Source organism: Prunus avium, chromosome 2 (assembly GCF_965620075.1).
Source record: "Prunus avium chromosome 2, drPruAviu1.hap1.1, whole genome shotgun sequence".
In the NCBI taxonomy this organism is placed as follows: domain Eukaryota; kingdom Viridiplantae; phylum Streptophyta; class Magnoliopsida; order Rosales; family Rosaceae; genus Prunus; species Prunus avium.
Genome location: NC_142285.1, coordinates 32,843,759 through 32,867,071, shown reverse-complemented (window position 1 = coordinate 32,867,071; position 23,313 = coordinate 32,843,759). Strand labels below are relative to the sequence as shown.

The window sequence follows — 23,313 nt, the reverse complement described above, 5'->3', positions numbered from 1 at the left end:
GTTTTACCTCATCGGCCAATTTAGTCCTCGTGTTATCAATTTGGCCAACGTAGTCCCTGTGTTTGTATATTTTAGCAAATGTGGTCCTTTTCATCAAAATTCAATTGAAATTGAAGAAAAAAATAATATTTAAATTGATTATAAATATTCAAATTCAAATAATAATAAAAACTTAATTATTAAAAGTCATGTTCTTGCATTCGGTGGCAAATAAAGTTATTGAGTCAATCGTATTTTCTTGCTGCAATCATCTTCTTTCTCCATCACCAGCACACGATGTGTACTTTTTGGGGTTGAAGTTGGTGCAGTGAGAGTGGCTATGGGTTTAGGAGGTGGTTGAGGTCTGAGCTTGAAATTGGGCGAGGCAAATATTTTTTTAATTAATTTCATTTTTAGATTGAATTTGGATATTTGATAATTAATTACAGTTTTGAATTTATTATTTTTCAGTTTTAACAAAATTTTGACGGAAATGATCACATTTGCTAACATATACAAACACAAGGACTAAATTGGCTAAATTGATAACACAGGGATTAAATTGGCCGATGAGGTAAAACACAAGTACCATTTCTCATAACATCCCATCGTTCTTGCTTCCAAAATGACTTTGTTTCAGGGGACATATGGCTCATATCCATGGCCATTGTTTACCAATCTTTCTTTTCTATGTCTTGTTTGTGTGCATACTCCCTTTCTTTTGCAAATGCTTCATCTCTTGCCTTGTTAGCCTCATCTCTTTTCACGTCTCTCTCAATTCTCAGTGTGACGTTGATAGCAATTTGCTCCAAACTTTTTGCACAATTATTGTTCGAAGTGCTCCTTTTCTTGGCCTCTGCCGCCTTTCTCCCACTAGGCCTTGGCTCCCTTTGGATTGGTGAGTCTTGAATCATCGGTGAGTCCAACGGCGAATTTGATGCCAGTTAATCGTGGAGCGGTGTCTCATTCAACACAACGGTCGTACCTGTGTGAATAATTTTGAATCTCGAACAATTCTTCACAACCTCTCAAGATTTTTTGCCTTGGCCAATGGCATCGAACCACATTTGTGCTTGCATAATCTATAATAAAAAATCAAATTGGAAATGCAAGAAAATATCAAAAAATATGACATTAAATTTAATAAAACAACAATTACAAAAACTTTAACTCGTTGCCAAAATTTTCCCCACTTCGAACGTTGTCCCTTGCTTTTGCCAACGCATCTCTCAATTTCCCTAAATCTTTATTCAAAAATTTCCACCTACTAGCCAAGGCCATTTCCGTACGAGCTGAACCCGATGTTTCAAAAAATTCTCCTTGAATTTTTCTCCACATATGAGATAACTTCATCTCATTGCTCGTGATCGGGCAATGACCAACTTGGACCCAACAAAACATCTTCCATAGTTATCCACGAGCCTCCGGCTTCGATGGAAGATGCTATTTGTATTTTTACACAAATGAAATTTAGTAGTAGAAAATTTCGTATGCAAAGTGAATAATATTGGAAGGAGAAGAATTTGTATGAAGATTTGGTGTGGTAAGTGAATAATATTGGTAGGTATTTATAAATAAAAAAAATCAGATTTTTTTGGTAATTTTTTCAAGTTTGTTTGTTTAAAAAAAAAATTTATATTACATAAAAATTGGCACTGTTGGATGGCTGTGGAAGAATGGATCGGACACCCCAAGAAGCACCACATGGCTTTTATACGTTGAGGGAAAGCATGCGTGTCATAAACGGTATAGCCAAGCGGCTATACTCTTTAAGTATATTATATTTAAAAAGCTTATAGCCAACTGGCTATACTATTTATTAATAAAAAGTTTTAAAAAAAAAGAACCCTTCTAGCTACATTAGTTTATAATTTATAGATATTAATTTTCAATCAATAATATGAGAAAATTTGGTGTATAATACGTGCATTTTGTTTGTATTATTGAAAATTTGGTAAAAAAACAAGTGTATTATACATGAAAAATATGTACATGTACAATACGAGTATTAAACGTGAAAATGCTACATTTTTTATACAAGACAATAGAGACTCGGATAATGGCCTAATAGTAATAGATAAGGCTATAAAATACTCTTATCAATAAACAAAAATCGGGGCAAAACAATTAAAAAAAGATCACAGTATCTATGTAAACGGCTATACTATTTATAATTTTTTTTAAAAAGGACCTCATTAGAGCCGCACGGCTATACGCTTGTTTTTTTTTAAAAAATCACGTGTATAGCCGCGCGGCTATACTATCTATAAAAAAAAAGGAGGATCTGCCTAACAATAAAATTTTAAAAAATTAATTAACCTAAACATCCTTAGTTTATATATATATATATTTTTTAAAAGAAGTCTCCAGACGAAATTTCATCGGAAGAGGTGTTTTCGTCACGAGAAGCCTAATCCGACAAATTTTTGCCGGCATAGAACTGTGCCGATGAAGTTTCGTCGGGAGAAGTGTTTATTTATTTTTTTTAATTTTAAAAATATAAAATTTGTTTCTTTACTTTTTTTTGGCCAACTTCTTCAATTTAATATATGTAATTAAGTAATATCTTATCCTTTTTGAATTAATTTAATTAGTAATTATGTTTTAATTATTATTTCTTTAGTGAATATTTAAATATGTTACTTATTTCATAAATTGCTCAATAAATAATAAATTATTATTTTAAATTATTTTGTGCAATTTTCAAACCTAATTTCATTCAAATTTAAATTGAAAGGACATGTCAAAAAGAAAAAAAAATAAATTGCTTATTTCCGTTTGGGTGTCTTAATTAAATTTCTCCAAAGCCCAATAGCCCCAAGGCCCAAGTCTTTGATTAATATAATTATTATTAATCAGTGCCAAATCCAAAGCCGAGCCTATAGCCAAGCCTATTACCCCAACTCTCCAATGTTAACCACACTTACCAAACTATCATAGTGCTTTGTTTATAAGGACCTTTATACGATCGTGGATTTTCGATGTGGGGTGTTCGCAAAAGACACCTCAAAAGAATATCTTCACCGTATAGCCGCGCGCTTGTACGCTGAAAAATAGAATATTTTAAAAGTCCGGCCACTAGGCTATACCATTTAAGTAGCTTGCTTTTTTAATTACTTTGATTAGTAGTTATGTTTTACTTAGTGAATATTAAAGGAAAAAAGAAAAAAGAAAAAAAGAAAAAAAGAAAAAAGAAAAAAGAAAAAATGAATTACTATTTATTAAGTAATATAATTCTTGAAGTTAATTAAAAAGATTTAATACTAATTATTCATTAAATAAATAATAATTAAAATATAATTACAAATTTAACTAATTAAATAAGGCAAATATATTATTTAATTACTAACAATAAAATTTTAAAAGATTAATTAAAAGTCCAGCCTCACGGCTATACCCTTTAAGTAGCTCACTTTTTTAATTACTTTGATTAGTAGTTATGTTTTACTTAGTGAATATTAAAGGAAAAGAGAAAAGAGAAAAATTGAATTACTATTTATTAAGTAATATAATTCATGAAGTTAATTTAAAATTTAATACTAATTAGTCACTAAATAAATAATAATTCAAATATAATTACTAATTTAACTAATTAAATAAGGCAAATATGTTATTTAATTACTAACAATAAAATTTTAAAAAATTAATAACCTTTAAACATCCTAAGTTTATATTTATTTTTTTTAAAAAGACCTCTCCCGACAAAATGTCGTCGGCAAAGGTGTTTTCGTCGCGAGAAACCTAATCCGGCAAAGCTTTGTCGGCATAGACCTTTGCCGACGAAATTTCGTCGGGAGAAGTGTTTATTTAATTTAATTTTTTTTACTTTTTAATTTTAAAAATATAAAATTAGTTTCTTTAATTTTTCTTTTTGGCCAACTTCTTTAATTTAATATATGTAATTAAGTAATATCTTATCCTTTTTGAATTACTTTAATTAGTAATTATGTTTTAATTATTATTTCTTTAGTGAATATTTAAATATGTTACTTATTTCATAAATTTCTCAATAAATAGTAATTAATTATTTTAAAATATTTTGTGCAATTTTTAAACTTAATTTCATTCAAATTTAAATTGAAAGGATATTCCAAAAACGAAAAAAATAAATTGCTTATTTTCATTTGTGTGTCTTAATTAAATTTCTCCAAAGCCCAAGAGCCCCAAGAACCAAGTCTTTGATTAATATAATTATTATTAATCAACGCCAAATCCAAAGCCGAGCCTATAGCCAAGCCCATTACCCCAACTCTCCAATGTTAACAACACTTACCAAACCATCATAGTGCTTTATTTATAAAGACCTTTATAGGATTGTGGATTTTCAATGTGGGGTGTTCCCAAAGGGCACCTCAAAAGAATATCTTCACAGTATCGCCGCGCGGCTGTACTCCTGAAAATATAATATTTTAAAAGTCCATCCGCACAGCTATACCCTTTAAGTAGCTCATTTTTTTTAATTACTTTGATTAGTAGTTATGTTATACTCAGTGAATATTTTTTAATTAACTTCATGAATTATATTACTTAATAAATAGTAATTCAATTTTTATTTCTTAACAAATATTTATTTCTTTAGTCCAGCCGGGGGGTCCTTTTCGGGGTAAACAATAAGTTAATTCTTTTGTTTTTCCTTTTCTCTTCTTTTTCTGTGGCATGTGCACATGTTTAACAGGCATCATACCAAGAGAAATAGGGAACTTAACAATGCTCAAGGAGATACACCTTGACTCCAACAATTTCAAAGGAATGCTATTCTTATACGACTCGGCATTTTGTTGCAGAGCATTATATAGTATTCATAAACAGCTTATACATATAATCTTAGGGGCCGGTTGATGATAATGGAGTTAAATATATACACGTTGATTTTTCGGAAATTCCAAACGATATCAGCAGTTTAGATCAATTAGAGAAGTTGTTTGTACAGTGGAATGCCCTAGAAGGTGATATTGTTCATGTGGGTTTATTGCATGAGGCAGGTGAAATACCATATGAGATTGGCGATCCACACAACTTACAGGGTTTGGCACTCCATGTTAATAATCTCAATGGTGTCATTCCATCCAGAATCTTTAATTTATCCATGATAAAATTTATTTCTCTATCTAGTAATCAGCTCTCAGGTAGCCTCCCAGCAGACATAGGCACTGGGGTTCCAGACCTGCAACAACTTCTTGTAGGAGATAATAAGCTCAGTGGAACCATCCCCAGCTTTATCTCCATTAATGGTTCTAATAAGCTCACAAGGCTAGACATCACCGCAAACTCGTTTTTCGGTTTTATTCCTACGACACTATGTGCCTTTACAAACCTTCAGTGGCTTAACTTACAGTGGAATAATTTGACGGTTGATGCTTCTATTCCGGCAAAAAACTTTCTCTCTTGTTTGGCTAGTCTTAGAAATTTGTCGATGATCAGCTTGGAAGGTAGTCCATTAAATGCCACGCTTCCTGTTTTCTTTGGGAATCTCTCAACAAAGCTTGAAATTGTTGATTTAGGCAACTGCAACATGAGGGGAATGCTTTCAACAAGTGGGGATGTGTACAGTTTTGAAATTAAAGCCACAGCACACAGTACACAATTAAGGGACATAAGTCGGGCTCCTCAGTTAATGCACAAGGCCTCAGCAAAGATAGATGAAGTTTGAAAAATGGCTAGGCGGTAGGATAAAAGAACAAAAGAAAAGAACCAGACCCACCCTGGCACCCAGACCCTAAACCCTAAAGAACCAGACCCACCCTTGCAGCTAGACCCGCCTAGCGCCGCCTAGGGCCGCCTAGACCCGCCTAGCGCCGCCTAGTGCCGCTTAGACCCGCCTAGCGCCGCCCAGACCTTCCCAGCTCCTCCTAGACCAGCCCTGCAGAGCATAAGTTTGAAAAATCGCTAGGCAGTAGGCTTACAGAATAAAAGAAAAGAACCAGACCCACCCTGGCAGCCAGACCCGCCTAGACCCGCCTAGCGCCGCCCAGACCTGCCTAGCGCCTCCCAGACCTTCCGAGCGCTGCCTAGACCAGCCCTGCAGTGCATAACTTTGAAAAATCGTTGGGCAGTAGGCTTAAAGAACAAAAGAAAAGAACCAGACCCGCCTCCCAAATAAACCGCCCTCTTGTTCAGCGCTTTAATTAATGGATCCCATCCGATGACATATATTTCATGCCGTTTTGTTTTGGTATAATTTTATTTAAATTTTAAAGACAATAATATATAGATGGAAATTCAATGCTTCTTACTTGGTGTGGTTACTGCAAGCCTGCAACTACGGCCTCTTGGGTGCTTTGCCGCTGCTTTGTAAAGAATATTTATTATTCTATTTATTAGGTTGGGGAATGCTAGCAACCTTCTCTCTAACCTTCTCTTTTGGACCTTCTCCCTTTTGCTAATGACATGTGTTACTTTCTTACACATAAAACAATGTCATTAATGAGTGAGACCAACTAGCTTTTATTTTTCAAGTTTATTCTTTTATTATTCTTTATGTGGCATAAAATATTAATAAAATATTTAAAATTGAATTTAGAAAATAAGAAATAAGATTTCATTATTCAAACACTAAAATTAAAAAACCCTGATCCCCCATCCCGACTAATTCTAGCCGCCGCCCACTAACACAAACACAAAGCTCATCCTCCATCTCCCCCACCCCCACCCCCATCAATCCACAAATCCAACACAAATAGAGGATGCCCACACCGGCTATGGCTGCTCTTCTTCATCGCCTTCTTCACACTCCCATTAACTCTCTCTCATCACCACCATCCCCCAAACTCTCCCCAACTCCTCTCTTACCCCCCCTGTTGTGAATCTCAAAGCTAAAACTCATGAGAAGCTGGAGAACCTTGGAGAAAATCGAAGTATTGCTGCTCACACTTTGGTTCTTCTTATGAGAAAATAAGAAGGGGCCTTTAATGGCAGTTCTGAAATTGTGGTTGGGTGGAGGCTAGAAGAAGTCGGGATCAGTGGGGTTTAGGATTTTTTATTTTTAGTTTTTGAATACTGTAATTCTATTTCTTATTTTATAAATTGAATTTCAAATATTTTATTAATATTTTATGCCACATAAAGAAAAATAAAAGAATAAACTTGAAAAATAAAAGCTAGTTGGTCTCATTCATTAATGACATTGTTTTATGTGTAAGAAAGTGACACATGTCATTAGCAAAAGGGAGAAGGTCCAAAAGAGAAGGTTAGAGAGAAGGTGGCTAGCATTCCTCTATTAGGTTTATGATTATCTTGTTAAGTTGTGGAAGTCCTATTCTTTAGGGATTTGGTTGTTTAGTTGCTAGTTAATAGGAGAGTCCAAGTTGTCATGGAGTCATGGTTAGTGGCTGAATGTTATGGTTTAGTCGTGCATTAGTTGTTCAGTATTCAAGTTAATGGTGAAGAGAAGTTTGAAGTTTTCCAAATTTCTTAATTTTATTTCAAAAGATAAAAATTAAGAAATAAATTCAACTGTAAAAAAAGTTTGATTTCTATTTTAAAGTGGACGCATGAGTCATGACAATATCTCAAAATCTATGACTTGACAAAATCCACACACATGAATATAATTCACAGAGTTGGGTATATGGCTCCAGGTGATGTACTGAGCCTGTTCATGTTTACAAGATGATCCCTCCATAAACAATCAAGGGTTTTCACCAGAACTGCTCTATGTTTCCAGATGAAGTTTTAGTTAAGAAAAAAAATTAATTATTACGGTGCTGGTAGTAGTTCTACTAAAGAACACTATAAAACAGGTAAGGTGCTGGTAGTAGTTCTACTAAAGAACAAATGAGCATAATAACTACTGATAAGAAAATCTGTAAGCAAAACGATTATTCTACTTCTAAACTTAAACCTAGAAAACTGGAATTTCTACCTGGAATCAAAGTAAATAATACCATTTCTAGAGCAAATTCAAACTCAAACTCATTTATTTAGAACCATTAAGCAGGTGTCATATTTACGTAATCATATAGCAACAAATATTTCCAACTTATGAGTGCAGGTATTTTTTATTTATTTTTAACTTCTTAAAGGCAATATAATCATAAGTTAATAAATCCATGTTAGCATTCATCACCTATTGTAGATATGAAAAATAATAATAATAAAGTATGATTGACGAGAAGATTCTTACTTCAACTTCCTTCACATATGCATCATTGTAACCAGACTCTCCAAGGTACTTGCGGAGGAGGCTAGTAGTAGCATGGTACTGTCCGTTCCTACATTAGACATATCAGGGGATGATAAAACTCAAATATGGGCACTATGCGCACACACAAGCACAGAGTTCACTCACTAAGTCAAATCATCAGAGCATATAGCAAGCCAACGTTTCAATGAAGAGCTCTTCTTGCGGATTCCTCTGAAGGCCTTTGGCGGTCTTGGCAAGTTTGGAAAGTGATTGTCATCAAGATCTATAGAGTTTAGTTCATGTGAGTGTGCAAGAGATTTTAATAAAGCTTCCTCTGTAATTCCTGCAAATGAATCTGGAGAATATCCATTCCGTGAGAATTTATGTCAAACAGAAATAGGGAACTTAACAATTTTTATTTCTTTAGTCCAGCCGGCGGGTCCTTTTCGGGGTAGACAAGTTAATTCTTTTGTTTTTCCTTTTCTCTTCTTTTTTTGTGGCATGTGCACATGTTTAACAGGCATCATACCAAGAGAAATAGGGAACTTAACAATGCTCAAGGAGATACACCTTGACTCCAACAATTTCAAAGGAATGCTATTCTTATACGACTCGGCATTTTGTTGCAGAGCACTATATAGTATTCATAAACAGCTTATACATATAATCTTAGGGGCTGGTTGATGATAATGGGGTTAAATATATACACGTTGATTTTTTCGGAAATTCCAAACGAGATCAGATGTTTAGATCAATTAGAGAAGTTGTTTGTGCAGTGGAATGCCCGAGAAGGTGATATTGTTCATGCGGGTTTCTTCTGTTGTTAAAATAGACAAACACTTTCACTCACTCCCCTAATGATCTTGTTGTTGATGGATTTTATGACACACACAAGGATGGATGAATCACACACACACACACACACTTGAGAAACCAACCAAGCACAAAGTGACACAAGAATTTATAGAGGTTCAGCAATTGCCTACATCCTCTTGGTGATCCCCTTGAGAAATTCACTAATGAAAGAATAAGTTACAACTTTGGTTTACAAAGAAACCCCCTTAGAACTCTATTCTCTCCCAAGCTCTCTTTTCTCTCTCACCCCTTGCTCAACACTTTGATGCACTTGTGAACACTCTCTCACACTTGGTGTTTCCCTCCTTTGGTGTCTAAACTCTCAAGACCCAACTCAACTCTCTCTTGAACTGATTTCCCTCTCTCTCTTCCTCCCTTGGTGAGATAACCTCCCTTTGAACACAATAGCTCCCAGCTACTTGACAACTTTTGAGATTAACCACTTGTTGATGTCTTGCATCTTCTTTTCTTTTGTAGGTAGACCTTTGGACTTAGTAGAGGGATGCAATTACTCCTTCACGTTCTTGCTTTCAGCTACCAACCTAAACACAAGGTTAGGCAAACCAGAAAACAAGCCATAAAGCATGCATCCTTTGTCCCCTTGTCTCCCACCTAGAAAACCCTTTGGTACAAGTCAACAAACAACATTCAAATGGTGTTCCAGCTTCTAAGGCACGTTGCCAAACTTTCTAGAACCCATAAAACTCTTTGGAGGCACTTGGAGTTAGGTAGGGAACAAGCACATGTGAAAGGCACCTTGAAAAATGCATGGAAAAACGACACAGCACGTCTGGCGACCGGTCGCTTTACACTCTGCCAGAAAACGACCGGTCGCTTGAACCTTGCGACCGGTCGCCTGCCTCGTTTTCCAACTTCTTCTCCAGGCATCAAATCTGCTTCAAAACGACTGGTCACAAATACCCAGCGACTGGTCGCCTCCTCCTTCACTTGCATACTAAATGTGAGCCAATTTTACAACATCTTCAACATGTCTTCTTTGATTGTTTTGGCCCTATATGAAAACGACTTGATTGGTAATCTTCCAGACAACATATGTGAGCATCTTCCATCTAAATTATGGCAATGTAGACAACTTCTTGTACTAAAGTTGAATAAAAACAATTTGACTGGAAGCATACCCAAAAATATTGGGAACTTGACTCAGCTAACAGAGATTCATCTTGTCATCAACAATTTGATAGGTACTTGCAGGGTCAACTCAACTCTATTTTTTTTAAATTTCTTATGCTTAACATACTATATATAGTAAAAATATATGTCAATACAAAAACATTCTACCATACAATAATAACCCGCCACATCCTCCTATCTCCTCTTCATATACCCAATAATTCCTCAATTTATTTAAAAAAGATATTCCATTTTAAGTTTGTATGCTATGTATGCACACGCCGGCCAGATGAGATTAAACTTGGGTGCTCGGGTTTATTGCATGTGGCAGGTGAAATACCAGATGAGATTGGCGATACACACAACTTACAGGGTTTGGCACTCCGTGTTAATAATCTCAATGGTGTCATCTCATCCAGAATCTTTAATTTATCCGTGATAAAATTTATTTCTTTATCTAGTAATCAGCTCTCAGGTAGCCTCCCAGCAGACATACGCACTGGGGTTCCAGACCTGCAACAACTTCTTGTTGTAGGAGATAATAAGCTCAGTGGAACCATCCCCAGCTTTATCTCCAATTAATGGTTCTAATATAAGCTCACAAGGCTAGATATCACCGCTAACTCGTTTTTCGGTTTTATTCCTACGACACTACGTGCCTTTACAAACCTTCAGTGGCTTAACTTACAGTGGAATAATTTGACGGTTGATGCTTCTATTCCGGTAAAAAACTCTCTCTTGTTTGGCGAGTCTTAAAAATTTGTCGATGATCAGCTTGGAAGGTAATCCATTAAATGCCACGCTTCCTGTTTTCTTTTGGAATCTCTCAACAAAGCTTGAAATTGTTGATTTAGGCAACTGCAACATGAGGGAATGCTTTCAACAAGTGGGGATGTGTACAGTTTTGAAATTACAGCCACAGCACACAGTACACAATTAAGGGACATAAGTCGGGCTCCTCAGTTAACGCACAAGACCTCAGCAAAGATAGATGAAGTTTGAAAAATGGCCAGGCGGTAGGATAACATAACAAAAGAAAAGAACCAGACCCACCCTGGCACCCAGACCCGCCTAGCGCCGCCTAGACCCGCCTAGACCCGCCTAGGGCCGCCTAGCGCCGCCTAGACCCGCCTAGCGCCTCCCAGACCTGCCTAGCACCGCCCAGACCTTCCTAGCTCCGCCTAGACCAGACCTGCATAGCATAAGTTTGAAAAATCGCTAGGCAGTAGGCTTAAAGAACAAAAGAAAAGAACCAGACCCACCCTTGCAGCCAGACCCGCCTAGCGCCGCCTAGACCCGCCTAGACCCGCCTAGACCCGCCCAGACCTGCCTAGCGCCGCCCAAACCTTCCCAGCTCCGCCTAGACCAGCCCTGCAGTGCATAAGTTTGAAAAATCGCTAGGCAGTAGGCTTAAAGAACAAAAGAAAAGAACCAGACCCACCCTGGAAGCTAGACCCGTCTAGCGCCGCCCAAATAAACCGCCCTCTTGTTCAGCGCTTTAATTAATGGATCCTATCCGATGACATATATTTCATGCCGTTTTGTTTTGGTATAATTTTATTTAAATTTTAAAGACAATAATATATAGATGGAAATTCAATGCTTCTTACTTGGTGTGGTTGCTGCAAGCCTGCAACTACGGCCTCTTGGGTGCTTTGCCGCTGCTTTGTAAAGAATATTTACTTGTTTAGTTGCTAGTTAATAGGAGAGTCCAAGTTATCATGGTTTAGTCGTGCATTAGTAATATAAAGCAAAGATGTATAAAATATATATGCAAAACAGGCCAAGCAAGATATGGTCGCAGCAATCAGTAATACAAAGGCATGCTTACTAATATAAACTATCTATTTATTTTTAACACAAAGGCATTCATACATTGATAATTTGTTTTGGATGTTGTCACACTTAGCAACCTCAAATTTTCCTATGCTTCAGACTGCAATATATACTGATCCTCTCAGCTACCTTTAGGTGATATGACTCAGTTTTGCATTCTGGGGCACACTTTCTAAATTTATCTGTAACATCGCTAAATACTGCAAACAAAGAGGTTTAAAAGTTAAACTAGTTATCAACAATCTTCCTTTGACCAGGTAAAACCATTTTTCTCCATGTCTATTGCTTTGAATTTTTCCCCGATATCCAAAGTGTCTGTACGAACAAGCATGCTATTGTAAACTGATTACCTACTGTATTCTAGTTCAAAATATAGCAATACATTTCAAGTACTGACACAATGTTTAGAATAGTGAATGTTTATTAATTAAGAAGTTTAAGTAACACACAAAATGCTACTATATTTGGGTGATAAATTAGATGGCTGCGAGAATGAAGTTGGTGAGACTCAGAAACTTACTGGAATATGTGCTGGGAACAACTTTCATTATCACCAGTTAAAATGGACTGTCTAAGTTCATAGACATGCTTTCTCTGTACCTGGGAAAAGGGAATAAACAATTCAGGAGAGGTAGTTTTCATCGGGAGAAGTCTAATCCGGTAAATATTTGGGAAAGACCTGTGCCGACGAAATTTCGTCGGAAGAGGTGTTTTCGTCGCGAGAAACCTAATCCGTCAAATTTTTGCCGGCATAGAACTGTGCCGACGAAGTTTCGTCGGTACAAGTGTTTATTTATTTATTTATTTTTAATTTTAAAAATATAAAATTTGTTTCTTTACTTTATTTTTTTGACCAACTTCTTTAATTTAATATATGTAATTAAGTAATATCTTATCCTTCTTGAATTACTTTAATTAGTAATTATGTTTTAATTATTATTTCTTTAGTGAATATTTAAATATGTTACTTATTTCATAAATTGCTCAATAAATAGTAATTAATTAATTTAAATTATTTTGTACAATTTTCAAACCTAATTTCATTCAAATTTAAATTGAAAGCATATGTCAAAAACGAAAAAAAATAAATTGCTTATTTTCGTTTGGGTGTCTTAATTAAATTTCTTCAAACCCCAAGAGCTCCAAGGCCCAAGTCTTTGATCAATATAATTATTATTAATCAACGCCAAATCCAAAGTCAAGCCTATAGCCAAGCCCATTACCCCAACTCTCCAATGTTAACCACACTTACCAAACTATCATAGTGCTTTGTTTATAAAGACCTTGATAGGATTGTGGATTTTCGATGTGGAGTGTTTACAAAGGGCACCTCAAAAGAATATCTTCACAATATAGCCGCGCGGCTGTACTCCGAAAAATAGAATATTTTAAAAGTCCGGCCACGCGGCTATACCCTTTAAGTAGCTCGCTTTTTTAATTACTTTGGTTATTAGTTATGTTTTACTTAGTGAATATTAAAAGAAAAAAGAAAAAATGAGTTACTATTTATTAAGTAATATAATTCATGAAGTTAATTAAAAAAATTAAAGAGTATAGCCGCGCGGCTATACTCTTTAAGCATATTATTTTTAAATAGAATATAGCCGACCCGTGCGATTTGCCCACAACCTGTCAAAAACAGTATAGCCGCGCGGCTATACTGTTTTTATAATAAAAAACCCATAGTATAGCCGCACGGCTATACTATTTATCAATAAAAAAATTAAAAGAAAAATACTCTTTTAGTTGCATTAGTTTATATTAACATTGTTAGTTATGTTTGTATATTGCTTTTATTTAAATTTCGAATTTCTGTTTGTTAAATGGGGATGCTTGAATTCACACAAGCCTTTTGTCCAACTTTCAAATTGCTAACCAACTCGCAGGTTAGTCTAGATATCGAAAGTTGTATCATTCCAAGCTGTAGTCTAAATTGCTTTAAATTACGAAAGTGAATAATCGAACTCAGATGCAAAAATAACAGACACACTATCCTAACTAACTTGTTTAACCCACATATTCATTTGTTTTTAGTAAGATATTGTGATACCTTCTTTGCACTCATTTGTAACAAAAATTTATTAATTAGCAGCTGCTCCTGAAAATTTTATTGAAGAAAAAAAAAATCGCAATGTTTTAATGTGAATTTAAGCTTTCTTTAACAATTTTAAAAAATTTGACCATGGTGAAATAACTAGAATGATTTTTTTTTTTGGGGGGGTCGGAAGTAGAATGAAAATTTAGGGGGCGTTTGGTATCCTATTCAAATAGGGAACTCAAAAACTTTTATTTTTCTTAAAAACAAGGAGTTCTTAAATCCATTTTTAAGATTCAAAAACTTGTTTGGTATGCAACTTGAAAACTGTTTTCAAATCTTAAAATTTTGAGAACTTGTGGGTTGTTAGAAAAAAAAAATTGAAAAAACATATATTTTTTGTTTTTTATAATTGGGGTGTTTTTTAGTTGTTCTTGAGTTTGAGTTTTTAAAAATAGGGCTACCAACAGGTTTTCTTTGTTTTGGACTCAAATTTTGTTTTTGAGTTTAAAAAGTTGGATTCAAGTTGAATACCAAACAGGCCCTTAATGACCATCATTTCTATGTGTACAAGTTGAGGTAAAATTAAAAAGAAAAAACAAACGAGTTCATATCTATTTATTTACTTTGTTGTTTTTTCTGAAAAAAGTCTCAAGAGAATAAATATGTACAACCCCTTGATGCTTAAAAGTATTGTACAACCGACATTGCAACCCCTTTGGCAGATATAAATAAGGGTATATTGGTGAAATACCCCCTGAACTTGTACCTCGCTTTCAATTAGCCCCATATCCTTTTTTTTTAGAAAATTAAAGATATGAACTTCTTTTTTTCGCCAATTTCCCCCCTCCATCTAAATCCACAACATTTCATCCAATTTGCCGTTAAAAATGAGGGTAAAATGGTCATTTTATACATTAAAAATAAATAACAAATGAAAAATAAAAATAAAAACAGAAATACTCTCTCTTCTCTTTCCCTCTCTCTCTCTCTCTCTCTCTCTCTCTCTCTCCCCCAGCGACAGACCCGACCCCCTCCCTCTGCAAAACACCCAGCCATCGCCACCGTCTACCGCAGCCAGCGCCGCCGGCACCAATCGAACCGGCCTGGACCTGCCGTCGCGCTCCAAGCCATCCCCGCCCCAATAACCACAGTCAGCCGCCAAATTTTTTGGAACTTACAGGCTGGGTTTTCTCTTGTTTCAATTTTTGGAAATATCATCGTTGGTTTCAATTTGGGGATTTCTCTTGTTTTTCTTTTTTTTTTGGTTGCTGGGTTTTAGGGTGCTTTGGCTGTGTTGATAGGGTTGATGTGCTGGAGGAGATAGAGCTAGGGGAGGGGGCGATGTGTTGATGGGGTTGATGTGTTGATGGGGTTTTAGGGTGCTTTGTGTCACGGCCCGCATGTTCAAGGCCCAACCCGTCGGACTGATCATGCTAGACCTCTTAGCCCACATGTCCATATTCAATGTACGGTAGTAGGTAGACGTCAGTTGGTGAGAGTGGTAGGTAGAGTCTCGGTTGGTGACATTGTATCTTAGCCACTTACTGTGGTGGTAGGTGGGATAAGAACAGTATATAAGGAGGATGTCACATTGTGTATCCTCACCTCACATCTTGTAAAGCATACTTCACAATTTGTAAAGCATTTGAGTAGCAATACAAGCATATATTCTCCCAAACTCTCTTGTGCGTTCTTGAGTGTTTTTATCGTTCTTGCTCTTGCATTGTGTTCTTGCTTGATTCGATCTTAGATTGTGAGAAGGAAGGCTGCTTAGTTTGTTCGAGAGGCGATCAAGTCTAAGGCCGCATGAAAGGAAAACTCCGAAAAAGTCATCCCGTGACAGTTGGTATCAGAGCTAAAGCTCGAATCATTCGAAGAAGCATGTCGAAGAGCGGATCCGATGTGGAGACTGATATGTCCAAGGTCAACTTGGAGCGTGGGGGCAAATCGAAGAGGGAACGATCTAGAGATGTTGTAGCAGTGATGGAGAAGCGGCTTTCTAAGATGGAGAATGCCGTAATCGAGTTCGATCAGCGACTCGAAGAGGACATCCTTACGAAGGAGGGCTTCGGAGCTATGGTGGAAGAGCTTCAAGGCCAATTCCAAGGAGCCCTCAACTCCACAATGGACAGCATCAGGCTAGATGTCCAAACCAAGCTGGATCATTTCATGGTGGAGCTTACTGCGCTTCGTGATGAGGTGAAGGATGTGAAGGGAGATTGGGCTTTGTGCAAGGAAGCTGTCTTAAACAAGACCCGAACTCTGAAGGAACCGAAGGTGTTAGATTCTTTCAAGCCCAAATCCTATGATGGGAAGAGGGAGGCGAAGGAGCTGGACACGTTTCTGTGGAATATCGAAAGGTATTTCAAGTACCTCAAGTTGGAGGATGATGAGCCCAAGATTACTACAGCAACGTTGTTTCTCACCGACAATGCTCTCATGTGGTGGCGACGTCGATCTATGGAGATTGACCAAGGTACGTTTACACTTGAGACTTGGGATGAGTTTAAGAAAGATATTATGTTGCATTTCTATCCAGAGAATGCCAAGTATGAGGCAAAGGAGAAGCTGAGATGGCTAAAGCAAACGGAGAGCTTGAAGGACTATGTCGCCACGTTCACCAACCTATTGTTCGAGGTGCCTAGCATGACGGATGAAGACAAGCTCATGTACTTCATGAGTGGCCTACAGAATTGGGCCAAGCTGGAGTTATAAAGGAGACACGTCCAAACTTTGTCAGAGGCAATTGCTGCAGCCGAGTCTCTTGTGGAGTTCAAGAGGAATGATCAAGGCGACTCCAAGTTCAAAGGAAAGAAAGGTAGCAGTGGATCCGGTGGGGGAGACCACAAGCCAAAAGAGGGTAGCAAGGCTGGAGACAAGTCTGACAGTCACAAGTCATCAGTGAAGAAGAATGACAAAGGTGACAGGGGGAAAGACAAGTCAAAGATAGCTTGCTACTTGTGCGATGGAGCGCACATGATGCGGGATTGTCCGCAAAAGAAAGCCTTGAATGCCATGAACCAGGAGAAGGAAGAGGAGGCCAACATGGAAGCAGGAATGGAGGCCATTCACCGCTTCAATGCCCTACAGGCCAAAGTCGCTCAACCACAGGTTCAAGCTAAAGGGGTGATGTTCGTCGACGCCATGGTGGATGGCAAGACAACCCGGTGCCTGATGGATATGGGTGCCTCGCACAACTTTATGTCTGTGCAGGAAGCAAAGAGACTTGGGTGTCGAGTCTCGAAGGAATAAGGCAGCATGAAGACGGTGAATTCAACTGCCAAACCGATTAATGGAGTAGCTCATGGTGTGGAGCTAGACACTGGTACTTGGAAGGGAGTAGTTGACTTCTCCGTGATCTCGATGGATGACTACGATGTCGTGCTAGGAATGGAGTTCATGGACGAGGTAAAGGCATTTCCCATTCCATTTTACAATATTATGTGCATTGCACAGGGTGGGGCAATGCCATGCATGGTGCCAGTGGTGAGGCAACAAGGCAAGTCGAAGCTTTTGTCAGCCATGCAAATTTCCAAGTCCTGGAAGAAGGGTGAATCGACGTTCCTTGCAACTACGAGGAGGAATATAGTTGAGAAGGAAGTCCAATCAGTCCCGAAAGCAGTGGAAGCAGTCCTTAAGGAGTTTGCAGTCATGCCCAAGGAGCTGCCCAACACCAAACCACCTAAGAGAAAGGTGGATCACGCCATCGAGGAGGAACCAGTGCAAAAACCTCCTGATCTTGGCAAACCTTTTGAGGTAAACACTGATGCATCATATTTTGCTATTGGTGGTGTACTCATGCAGGATGGACAACCATTGGCTTTCGAGAGTAGAAAGCTCAATGACACCGAGCGGAGGTATACCGTTCAAGAGAGGGAAGATGCAGACTCGTTCGTGCAGACTTGTCTTGTATGCCAACAAGACAAGACCTTGCAGAAGCAGACGGGTGGGTTGCTAGAGCCACTTCCTGTTCCAACCAACCAACGAGATTGGGCAAAGTTGTTGGATGTTGCTCAGTTCTCGCGCAACTTGCAGCGATCGGAGTCGACAGGGTCAAGTCCTTTTAAGTTGGCAACTGGACAACAACCTATGACACCGAACACAGTGGTGTCGGGCTACACGGGGAGTAGCCCAGCTGCATACAAGACGTCCAAGGATTGGCAGGTGACTAATGAGCTAGCTCGGGCTCAATTGGAGAAGGAAACTCGGAAGATGAAGAAATGGAAGGACAAGCACCGGCGAGATGTTGTATTCCAACCGAGTGACATGGTCTTTGTGAAGCTCAACCCCTCTCAACACAAGTCCACTAGAAAGGTGCACAAGGCGTTGCTGAGGAGATATGATGGCCCATTTCCTATCATCCGAACTGTGGGAAGAGCTGATTACCGTGTGGAACTACCGCCACGATTGAAGATTCATCCGGTGTTTCACGTGAGCAATCTCAAGCCCTACCATGCTGACCCCGAGGAGCCAAGTCGTGGGGAGTCTCAACGAGCTCCACCTTTAATGGTGATTTCATTTGACAAGGAGGTCGAGTGCATCATGGCCAAGCGCAAGGTGCGACGCAAAGGTGTATCGAGACACTTTGAGTACTTTGTCAAATGGAAGGGCCTGCCAGAGTCCGAAGGCAATTGGGAGAAGAGTCCTTATGGCAATACAAGGACTAAATCGAAGCATTCGAATGAGAAGGAACTACCTCGGCGACGAGGACGTCACCGGATTAGGTGGGGGAGAATGTCACAGCCCGCATGTTCAAGGCCCAACCCGTCGAACTGATCATGCTAGACCTCTTAGCCCACATGTCCATATTCAATGTACGGTAGTAGGTAGACGTCAGTTGGTGAGAGTGGTAGGTAGAGTCTCGGTTGGTGACATTGTATCTTAGCCATCTACTGTGGTGGTAGGTGGGATAGGAACAGTATATAAGGAGGATGTCACATTGTGTATCCTCACCTCACATCTTGTAAAGCATACTTCACAACTTGTAAAGCATTTGAGTAGCAATACAAGCATATATTCTCCCAAACTCTCTTGTGCGTTCTTGAGTGCTTTTATCGTTCTTGCTCTTGCGTTGTGTTCTTACTTGATTCGATCTTAGATTGTGGGAAGGAAGGCTGCTTAGCTTGTTCGAGAGGCGATCAAGTCTAAGGCCGCACGAAAGGAAGACTCCGAAAAAGTCATCCCGTGACATTTGGCTGCCAGCCACCCTTTCTTCTTCCACTACGTCATCTCGGCCCACCCCGCTGGATGTCTCTGATGTGCTGGAGGAGAGCGATAGGGTTGCTGGTTCAGTCTTTTTCTTCTTTTCTTTTCTTTTTTTGGGTCAAATTTTTTTTTCAATTTTTAAAAATAATTTAACTGAAAATTGGATGAAATGTTGAGGATTTAGACGGTAGGGGGCACATTGGCGAAAAAAATAGTTTGGTTCCTTAATTTTCTAAAAAAAAAGGATAGGGGGCTAATCGAAAATTGGGTACAAATTTAGGGGGCAAATCACTAGTATACCCTATAAATAAAGCCCTCGAGCGCACTGACTAACAGACCAGAGCGCGAAAGCTCTACTAAAATTGTGAAGCCCGAGCAGCACAAACTCGTCTTACGCAAATGGTTAGTACTTCTGTGGGTACTTTCGTCGAACACTTTTGCTTCCATAAAATTTCAACTTCGAAGCAGCTCACCTTCATCGATTTGATCCTTTTCTTTCTGTTATTTGATTTTGTGGGTGTTTCAGTCAGTCACTCTGCACACAAATCTGGGTGACATCAAGTGCGAGATTTTTTGCGATGAGGTCCCCAAAACCGCCGAGGTCAGTAAACTCAGTTAGCTGAAGATTCTCTCTCTCTCTCTCTCTCTCTCTCTCTCTCTCTCTCTCTCTCTCTGTTTGTTTCCCGATAAAATTCTTTCTGCGCCTTCTTTGATTGTAATTATTAGGTGACGCTTGGGACAGCTACCCTAGAAATTACTTAGGCCTGAAATTCATTGTTAAATTTTTTGGGAACTCTATTTTGTTTGATTCAAACATTGTCCTTTGTCAAAAATCCTCACTATTTTTTCAAAAGAATTATATTTGATTGGACAAATGTCATATCTTTAAGTTGCCTTTCAGTCAGTTAAGCTATTTCAACCATTCCATGCAAGACCTGTCCGGTTCTCTGTTCTCAGTGCAGTAATTTGTAGAGTCAACTGAGAACATTAGTACTGATGTTTTGTTCGTGGCGATAGTTTTGTCACTCATTCTCATGTTTAATTTCACTACAGAATTTTTTGGCACTATGTGCTAGCGGTTATTATGATGGAACCATATTTCATAGAAATATCAAAGGGTTTATGATACAAGGTGGAGACCCAACAGGTACAGGCAAGGGTGGAACTAGTATATGGGGCAAGAAGTTCAATGATGAGATAAGAGAGTCTCTAAAGGTAATGATGATCTTACTCTGTACCGGTAACTTATTTTAATGCTCGAGCTTGCTGGGTTAAGCTCGGTTTTGTTATGTTGTTTCCCAAGCATAGATCTAATTATATCATGTATAGTAGAAGGTTTGGTAGTTTTCTGTATTGAGCATTATTTTTATGTCTAAATTGCTACAATTTTCCCCTTTCTTTTGTTTTGCAGCACAATGCTAGGGGAATGCTATCAATGGCAAATAGTGGTCCAAATACAAATGGAAGCCAGTTCTTCATTAATTATGCGAAGCAGCCTCATCTAAATGGATTGTACACTGTGTTTGGCAAAGTGATCCATGGGTTTGAAGTTCTTGATATCATGGAAAAGGTATTGTGCTACTACTAACAAAGCCAAGTATCCCTTTATGTGAATAAAGTGAATTATGCCCTGATGATGTATGATCATTTGTGCTTATTTGCAAACATATCTGGATGTGCATACACTATGGGTTCATTTCATCTGATGCTAATCTATTTTTTCCGTACCACAACTGTCTTTCCCTGATGTATGGAAAAGATATAATGAACTATGATTTGTTCTGATGGAAATAGTAGTGGTCGTGATCACACCGGTAAAGGACTTTAGCCCTATCGATGAACTATATATTATTACAGAGAGATAATATCGAGTTGGTTTGGCAATGTTTGATTAAAGTTGTTCATTTTCTTCCGCGTTCTTTGTTTAAAAATGGTTTTATCTAATGTGTTTGGTTTTGTGCAGACTCCAACTGGACCTGGGGATCGACCTCTTGCTGAGATCAGGCTCAATCGAGTGACCATTCATGCTAACCCGCTTGCTGGGTAACCTGGAATGTTTGACTAGTGGCCATTACCTTTTTTGGAGGTCTTGTATTCAGGATTGAACACTAGCAATGAGTTGCAGTATGCGTTTCGCGAGTGCTGTTATCACCGGCAGAATATATAGCCCATTCTGGTCACTTTGTAATGTGACTTTTGGATCTGGACTTTTAGATATATTGTTCTGGAAGGATGCTGTTTGATGTCATGATAATATCACTCAAATTAACAAAACTTGTATTTTCTGTGCGTGTTTGTTTCTTTTTGGCCTGAGCTTTTGCGTTTCTACACCTTTCCGGTTCATAATGCCTTTCCGGTTCATAATGAGCATAATTTGTTATCCGGGTTGCAAATATGTGAACAAGCTTTTGGTTCATGTTTTATCGTTTGAAAATATTATTTGCGTAAGTATTGATACTTAGACCCGGTGATCTTATTTTCTCACTCATTTTCAATTACAAGTATTAGTATTTAAAATTACATAAAAAAAAACATCTTGTTTATCTTGAAGAAACATATATTTAGACCTAATTTCGGAGAGAGAAAAAAATAAAATAAGATAAGATAAGATAACAAGGAATGAAATTAGTATCATAACTAAAAGTGAATGCTATTTGCCCTTTCTCACGGCAATGGGTGGAAACATACCTTGTTTTTCGCAAGGGTTGCCACTATTTACGTAAATAGTGACAGCCATTACCTCCCCTTGCCTTTTGCTATGGCAAATGGGTGGAAGTGCTCTTACGAGAGTTCATCTGCTCAGTTTAGTTACTTGATAAACCATGCTTGGCTTAGGCGGGACCCAATATAATGTCACCAATCCAATTCTTGCAGGTGGGGTAGGGTGGGGCCCTCTCACAATGAGTGGGGATGATCTAATCAAATTTTCACATGAAGATTCCGATCCCATTCTACATATGTACATAAAAGGAAATGAGCAACGTATGTACATTGGGATGAATAATAGGCACCTTCTACAGTGCACCAGGTGCACCCATGCACCATTTGTCCTTTATGATGCTCCCAGATTTTAAAAAAAATTGGTTACCGTTTATACAAGTTATCAAGTTTCCACTTTTTGAAAATGCAATTGCATAAGGGTCATGCAATTACGCCCTTCCTGTTTGGAAATTGGCATATGATTGGATAGTGATTTACAGTAGTTTGGATATGAGAATACCATAACATTGTAAGAGGATCCTAAAACTTATAAGTTACAAGATTTGGGTAGCGGTTTACAAATTTTTGAACCATGATTACAACATTAGGGTTCACCTAATCCATAATGTTGTAAGTACTCATTTACAAGGATATGGATCCACATTACAAGGAATTGGTAACTCCGGACCATGAGGATGTAAATTGGGTCCTTATTCTAGTAAAATGAGGGTTTACAAGATTAAGGGCTGATTTTACAATTTTGGGATACAAGGGTACCAAAACATTGTAAAAAGAATCCCTAAACTTGTAACTTATAAGTGTTTGGTAACAATTTACAAGGTTTTGCTCATGGATTACAACGTTAGGGTTCACCAAATCCATAATGTTGTAAATCATATATTTACAAAAATATAGATCCATGTTACAAAGGATTGGTAATAGTGGACATTAGGGATGTAAATTGGGTCCTTATTCTAGTAAACAATGGTTAAGGATGGATTTTACAATCTTATGGAACATAAATGTCCAAAATAGAGTAATACGAGACCTTAATATTGTAAATATTTGTGTTTACAAGTATAATGACCTAATTTACTTTCCTAAGGTCCCTAGTTACCTTAATATTGTACTAGATGTCTTTATCCTTGTAAATTACGATATTACAAGATTACGGATGAGTTTTACAATCTTCAGGAACATAACTATCCATAAAAGAGTAATATAAGACCTTAGTATTGTAAACATCCGAGTTTACAAGTATAAGGACCCAATTTACCTTCCGAATGTTCCCATTTACCCTAATATTGTACCACATGTCTTTATCTTTGTAAATTACGATATTACAAGATTAAGGATGCATTTTACAATCATATGGAACATAACTGTCCAAAACCGAGTAAAACAAGACCTTAATATAGTAAACGTTTGTGTTTACACGTATAAGGAC

General features: G+C 37.8%; 2 protein-coding genes and 1 pseudogene across 2 annotated transcripts; all 3 read left to right on the top strand.

The window, feature by feature from the left end:
* Positions 1–5,065: 5,065 nt before the first annotated feature.
* Positions 5,066–5,629, top strand: LOC148296888 (receptor-like protein 39). Its single transcript, XM_088248660.1, has one exon. The coding sequence runs from the start codon at positions 5,066–5,068 to the stop codon at positions 5,627–5,629; it is 564 nt and encodes a 187-aa protein (XP_088104786.1).
* A 10,138-nt stretch (positions 5,630–15,767) lies between these two features.
* LOC148296887 (uncharacterized) lies at positions 15,768–18,685 on the top strand (annotated as a pseudogene).
* A 782-nt stretch (positions 18,686–19,467) lies between these two features.
* Positions 19,468–21,440, top strand: LOC110766492 (Cyclophilin-like peptidyl-prolyl cis-trans isomerase family protein). Its single transcript, XM_021969831.2, has 5 exons — positions 19,468–19,568; positions 19,693–19,767; positions 20,220–20,381; positions 20,578–20,736; positions 21,130–21,440. Exons 1-5 carry the CDS (start codon positions 19,566–19,568, stop codon positions 21,211–21,213), a joined length of 483 nt encoding a protein of 160 aa, XP_021825523.1. The 5' UTR covers positions 19,468–19,565; the 3' UTR covers positions 21,214–21,440.
* The last annotated feature ends 1,873 nt before the right edge of the window (positions 21,441–23,313 follow it).